Source organism: Pagrus major, chromosome 1, assembly GCF_040436345.1.
Source record: "Pagrus major chromosome 1, Pma_NU_1.0".
Classification (NCBI taxonomy): Eukaryota; Metazoa; Chordata; class Actinopteri; order Spariformes; family Sparidae; genus Pagrus; species Pagrus major.
The window spans coordinates 17207876-17215253 of NC_133215.1; the positions used below are offsets into that span (position 1 = coordinate 17207876).

The following is a 7378-nucleotide window of genomic DNA, read 5'->3' on the forward strand; positions in this document are numbered from 1 at the left end:
TAATTTTGAGTTGTGAATGTTGAGGTGCACATGTACAGTGTCTATAATGTAACTGCTAAAAAGACTCAAGTAGGGGTTAGTCACTCTGTTGACTTATACCAGTGTCAGTGCAGATACTGATCTTAATAAGCAGATCAGTTATTTATCATGATGTGCATAGGGACACGACCCCGCCATCTGAGGAAAAACGTTATTTGTCCCCCCAAATATATCACATGCACAGTACTGTAAAACACATTTATAATCATCACCCGTCTTTATTTCTGCTGCACTTAATAAGCATACAGGTTGCTCTCATGTTAGCTCGTGGTTAGCTAATGTTCTCTAGCTCTCCACAGTAATATTGACCGGTGTTTGCAGCTGTTTGAATTTGAGTCGATAAGAGAAGGTGGCACTGCAACGTAGCTCTCTGTAGCTGGCAGAGTGACAAAGTGTTCGTGAGCAGAGTTACAGCACTTTTTTGTGCCCCTCAGGAATTTCTCTTTTTCTTTGAAAATGTATGTAGTTGTCCTCCTCAGAGTTGATATCAGATTTCGCCCCTGGTGATGTGACTGATCCACTTTAAACACAGTTTCTTCATGAATGTCAATGTAAATTTCAGCGATTCCGCTATAAAGTATGTACATCAACTTCGTCATGGGGAGCCATTGACTCAGTTCAAGTGTCAAATCAGTGCCTTGCCTCATGTCACCCTCAATAGAAATATTTCCAGTAAGTTTGGATTGGTACCCGAAGTACACACTGACAACTGCATCTTTATTCTCAGGATCCACTGTTCCCCAGTTTAATATTCTGTTAATGCACCTTAACACTCCTATTTTGTTTGGGTCAAAAATCTTAACCCTGGGAACATAAGAATGACTCTGTTGGATTTGGCATCAGGAGAGATCTCAAGTCTTAAATATTTGAGAGGAAGTTCAAGTCCTGAGGCAACATTTTGTAGAAATTGGCCTTTCTGTCAATTTGTCAGACGTAATGTAGATGCTTACTACAAACAAAACTCATTACATTGTAGCAAAGTTATGTGTTGAAACTTGTATCTGGAAGTAAACGTGTGTAACGCTGTGATCCTACCCTCTCACTGAAGATACATAGTGCAGAAACAAGTGATAGCTGTGACAAACACCATTCACCCTATTACAAGTCACTGTACCATCAGAAGTCAAAAGTCTTGTCAAAGCAAATTTTAGTTCAAGTCCTTTCAGGAAAAACACAAGTCTTAATAAGAAAATTGCCAGTGAGTTACAAATCATCCAGCTGTTTGTAGTTCTTCACAATCGTCTTGTGCAGCGTAAGGCCCAGGATGCAGCGATGGGGCCCCTGCAAATAGTGTTTTAGACTTTCAAAAACTTTAATGTGCTCTGAGAGGCAATTTGTGGTGCAGCACAGAATCTACACACATTAAAAACACATTAAACAACAACAACAACAACAGTAGCCTAAAATCATCTTTAGCAGCCATTCAGTGCCATCACAGTCCGGGCAGACATTTAAAGTGTGTCAACAATTATCATAAGAAAATGAGTAATATACTGCACATTACCCTTGTCCACATATTTCCCCAGACTCCTCAATCACGCACCCTGTTTAATTGAGTTATTGACATGGGAATAAATGAGTTTCTGTGGACCTTCTCAGTCAGCCCGATCAGATACAGGTGGTACAGGTGCTACAGGTGCTACAGGTCAGCCTGCTGCTGTGTCAGGGTGGAACTTGTTTTGGTTAAAAATTTGGCATTAAAATGGCTAAAGCCCTAAGAAAATACAGGTAAAGACTGCTAGTATGTTTATTTCGTACCTATAGCAATCAGGTGAGGATAACTTGCCATTTTCAGCGTAGACGTAGGTTGCTCAGAGGATGTTATTGTTGTTTCCTGTAGAGACGAGAGTTTGAAACGCTGGCATGAAATGCACAGATAGCAGAAGGGAAGAGAATGCCAATGGCGGGTGGTCTACTTATGGTGAGTCAGACTAGCTTCAAATTAATGGTTTCATACAAAATGCCGTTCACATACGTCCAAGGCAGAGTGTTCAGTGCCTGCCATCAAAGGGAAAGAGCTGAGGAGTAATGATTCATACAAATGTAGATGATGCCGCACGTTTGGTCTTCAAAGGCATCGATGGCTTGGGATTGCTCATTTGGGAAAGCGATAAAAATTGTAGAATGCAGGCCACAAAAGGAGGGGGGAAGATATCGCATCAATGCTTGATGATCTGGTTAGCATTTCTTTTTAATCATAGTGATGTCTGCAGGTCTACAGTTCTGCTACATACGTACACACTGAGACAAAAGTGCAGCAGAGGAACATTTTGTGAGGAGTAAAAAGAAACAGACAGAACACAGGCTTTAACCTGATGTCCTGATGCACACGTGCTCGCCAGCCTTGTTGTCAGCCTCGCCCTCGTCTGTGTCATCTCCTCCGACTTCGGTTCCCCATCCTTCTTCTGTCCTCCTACGCATGTCAGTCTGGCTGACCGTTTGTTTGTCATTAACAACCCGCAGGCTCAGGGAACACTCCATCGATCTCTGCTCGGAGGTGGTGGGAGTGTTGCGGGGGCGGCGGCGGAGGTGACAAAGTGTTTGTGCGTGATCATCCTATATGGAAACTCTATCAACAGGTCCTGAGCTGCTCTCCAAGTTGTGTGTGTCTGTGTGAAAGAGAAGTTGTGGAAGATACGGGGTAGGAAACACTTTAAGGCTGCTTGTCTCCTCCCAGCGGTGGCGTCTCAGGCAGTGTTCAGTGCCGAGCTCAGATGAGACGCAGATCAACAATCGAGCCTCGTCTGCTCGTGGCAGTCATTTTCCAAGGTGCTGTTAGAAGGCTGCATTGCCAAAATACCATGTTTAAAACTTCACGCTCCATTAACTGTGCAATCACAGCCGAGGGAATGGCTTTGTAATAACCTCGGTGTGACAACTGCCTGCATCTCTCGGCCTTACAGTCTGCCTCTCCAGCAACGCCTCCATCACCTCAAGCTCACTTTCACCTGAGTCATTTCCTGCTTCTCTGAATAATTACCCCCCTCCCCATGCTCTTTCAATAAATCTTTCCTTATCTAAATCTCTCTTTCCTGTAATTCCCCAGCTACCTGTCTATTTCTCTTCCTCTCTGCCTGGAGGAATTTTATCTCAGATGTCTGTTTGCTTCCTTCTTTGCTCCCATGTCTGTCCACCAGTTAAATAATAATCTTTATTGGCATGAAGATCAATTGCATTTTTATTGTTTATTAGATCTTAACTAGAAAATAAAATGCTTGTCACTCTGCCCCCGTTTGCTGTTCTGATGCCACTAGTGGTGGAATGAAACTAATTACAATACATTTAAGTACAAGTTTGTAGTTGTAATACATTGTTAAATGATTCATACATTGGTACAAGCATTAGCTGTCTGAGTTTTTAGCAGTTTAACCAAAAATAGATTGTTCACCAAGCTAATTATACGTTGTAATTTACAGCATCAATAATTACAATTTATAGGAGACGGTGTGAAAACATGTAGTCGTGATGAACATATAGGGAATTATCACCTGAAACTGCAGCATCCCTCTGCTTTACAGAGCTCCATAAAGAGTTTCAGCTCATCAACCACAACTGTACTGTTTTGTTTCAGTCTCACAGCTCTCAGAGGGTCGTTTTTGGCCGCAGCAGGCAGGTGTTTTCATAGAAAAGGCTCTAAAAACCCTCTGTGCACTACCTGCTCAGCGGGCTGATGAACACAGTAGAGAATTTACCAGCTACAGAGACTCATATTTTCCTTATGAGTTGGTATAAAAACAGAGCTAAAAGAGAGTGGATGTTTCACATACATTCATCAGGTGTAAGGTTGGGGACCATTGACATTATAACTGATATGGTACCTGGAATTTGGTACAGGTGTCCAGCTGTACCTTTTTCTGGTACTTTGCTTTCTCTGTAAAAACAGCGTTTTATTATCAGTTGTAAAATATAAGTTACTAACGTTCTAACGTCAGCTGCGGCTGCTGCAGGGGCTCTTACCTAGACTTTCAGGCTATCAAACATGGCACACTATTCAGCTTTTATATTTTTTTTACCCTGTTTTTCCTCAGGTTGTCAGGTTCAACACAAAGGGACACAAATGCAGACACCGAGGCAGGCAGGTTGAAAATGAGCTTTAATCAAAACTGAAATCCAAGATACGAGCAACAAACGGCACAGAAAATGCAGAAAACAAGGAGTAACCCAAGAGCAAAAAGCAAAACAAGGTAGAAACCAGAAATGACACAAGGAATCAGGAAGCAAATGCAGATAAAGACATGAGACATGAGACAACAGAATCGTGCAACAGGCACAAAACAGATGCACCAACAAAGAGTGAGGGGAAAACACTGGCTTAAATACACAGAGGGTGATTAACTAATGACACAGAAAAAGGGCGGGGAACCAGACAATAGGAGGAAGTTGAAATGTCAATGTTGTGTTTACAACTTGTTCCCACTGCCTCGACACTCCCCAAAAAGTTATTGCAGGTTTATATGTCTTTAAAAGATGGTCCTCTATTTCACGAAAAAGTCTGGAGCAAGTCAGAACTTCTTTTGTTCTTCTTTTCTCTCCTATTAATCGTCTCACGATGCCTCAGGTTTATCTTGCGCCCCTTTGGAGGGGCCTGACCCCGAGGTTGGAAAGCACTTGACTCAACCACTGACCTGTAGATAAAGAAGTTGGAACAAGCTCCACCTGGACCAGCCGCAGCAGGACAATCAATGCATTGGTGTTAAAGGTCCAATTTGTAAGAATGTTGATTTTTGAGTCTCACGCCCAACTGGTCAAATGCCAACGCTTTGGGATTGTAGGTCGGGTCGACCGCTATCCCAAAGCGTCAATATTTGATGAGTTAGGAGTGAGACTCAAAAATCAACTTTCTCACAAAATTGGATCATTAACAGTCACACGTTATAATAACCATTATTAACAAATGGTAAATGTATAGTTAATTAAACTAAACAGTAGTTATTCCACTGTTAACAAACAATGAAACTATTTATTAAGCAATTGTTAATGTTAAGTTGCAACTGATGTTTTTAACACTTTGTAAATGCTTAATGAATACTGTGTAGCTCATCTAGAAACATTACTTGGATGGTCATTATGAAGTTGCAACAGACGTATGCAAACCTTAACAATTGCTAAACTGAAATTTAATCGACTACAAATGTACCATTTATTAATGATGGCTATTAAATTAAATAGTGTAAAATATAATAATATATCAGTCTGGGATTGCTTCTCTGCAAAAGTTTAATTTGTTATCAAGTATATTTACATTGTTGTGTTAGTATTTTAACTAAAACCTCAGTGCTTCTAACACTAATGGTCTTTCATTGATTCCTCCCAGTTTCTGTCTCCTTTCGTAAACCCACCCACAGTTTCCCATCACCTCCTGATGCTTCCTCTCTGTTTCTGGCTCTGTGTTTGCAGGTGGAGTGGAGCTGGGCATCAATGCAAGCGGACAGAGACTCAAACACTGGTTCGAGTGTCTCAAAAACAAAGGGAAGAAAGTGGAGTTCTGGCATACGCTCACGCAGCAAGGAGCCCCGAGCAGTGACAAACCGGACTAGATTACACGAGACATCCGTGCACACACACACTAACACACACAAACACACACACACACACACACACATTTGTCTCACTGGAAGATGGTTGATAACAGAGACCAAGCAATGCAGTAACAGAGGCAAAGGATAAAACATGCAATAATAATGTTGAAAATGAAATCCATCATATAATTACAGCACCAAGTATTAGTATATGATATTCATACTAATATTAGTGATGGTAATGATGTGTATCTGAATACATTTTGGAAATGTATTTTTTTCTAAAGGTGAACCAAATTGTGACGATGTCCTCATTAAAGTGTTGACGTAACGAAACAGTACTCACAAAAATTGTGCTTTAGACCTTACTGTATCTGTGGAAGACGCTCATATTCTGTCATTCAGATTTACACCTAATATTGAAGAAATTTGAGATTAATGTACTCAAACTTCATTCAGTGAAAGGGGCCAAATGTATGTGCACCCTAGTGACTCATAATGTGGTATATAGTTACAGGAGAGGGGATGTTATGAAAGGGGGAAGTCTCTATTTTAGTGATCTGATGCAAAACAAACACACCGTATTATAAAGCACAAAATGATCCATTTGGTGGATTTGTACCTTTACCGTTTCAGTGTTCTTATGTCTTTCATTGTCTTTCAGTGATGGTGGCTTTCTATACACCTTCATGTCAGGCATTAACGTGTCAGTATATGTGTGTGTTTGTGTGTGTGTGTGTGTGTGTGTGTGTGTGTGTGTGCGTGCGTGCATGTGCGTGTGTGTGCATGAGGGCTACGAGAATATGAGTGCCTACATTTTCTGTCTGTGCAGTGTGTGTGTCTGTCTGCATTCACGCCATGCCGCCCCATTCAAGATGTCTCCACGTGACTCCCGAAGCACAGAGGTGTGAAGAAATAATAACAAAGGACAAGAGAGACACATAAGAGAGAGAAATCCTCCGCCACCGCCGCAGGTCTCAGTGGTGCGAGTGTTCCTGGCTGGAGGACACTGACAAGCTGTCAATCATGAGTGCCAGACCTTTGCCATCCCTTTCTCCCATCGCCAGACATTCACAGGGAGACTGTGAGGAATATATCCTGATACGTAACCTCTGACCGCTCTTTTGGACTTTCCTGATGAAAGGCTAAAGTTGTATCCGCAGATATTGCTTTTGAAGTTTGTGCTTTCACTTGCAGCTGCATGGTATGAACTAGCAGCTCCAATTCTGCTCCAACAGAGTTCACAGATGATGCAACATTTTCTCCCTGCAGGGCAACATCACAGCATTAATATATTAACGTGACAATTTTGATTATCTGATGTGTAAGAATATGGCTGCCTAAAGCTGGAAAATCAGCCCTAATCCACCATTGTACACCCGCACACACCGAGAGGATCCAAAAATATATAAATATATTAGTGAAATTGGGCTGAAATCAACCATCAGAGGGAGTCACTGCTGTGATCAATGTTGCATTCATCCTGTCACTTCCAAATTATTAAATATCAGGTCTATAGTGGTATCAAGTTCATCCTCTGGACAGGCTGCACAGTATCACAGTAGTTTGTGAAGTAGTGATGAAATTTGATCTATAAGATTCATGTACTGTACATAGGACACAAGTCTCTTCATGTGAATAACTGAAATTATATTTTCCTAACCTTAACCAAAGTGCGTTTGTTGCCTACACCTAACTGCAGACTGGATATGTACCCTGGTTTCTGGTGTGATCGTCCTGGGCCCTCATTTATCAACAGCGTGTACACCCAGATGTGAGATTTATAAGACAGAATTTAAAACCTTTTCTACACAACGTTG

General features: G+C 41.4%; 1 protein-coding gene across 1 annotated transcript in view; it reads left to right on the forward strand.

Moving 5' to 3' along the window:
• The window catches only part of doc2g (double C2-like domains, gamma), a 37259-nt gene extending 31683 nt beyond the window's left edge, over positions 1 to 5576 (forward strand). Inside the window, exon 10 of the mRNA XM_073475764.1 lies at positions 5437 to 5576. Within this exon, the coding sequence (XP_073331865.1) occupies positions 5437 to 5576 (140 nt within the window). The remainder of the gene's footprint in view (positions 1 to 5436) is intronic.
• Positions 5577 to 7378: the final 1802 nt, after the last annotated feature.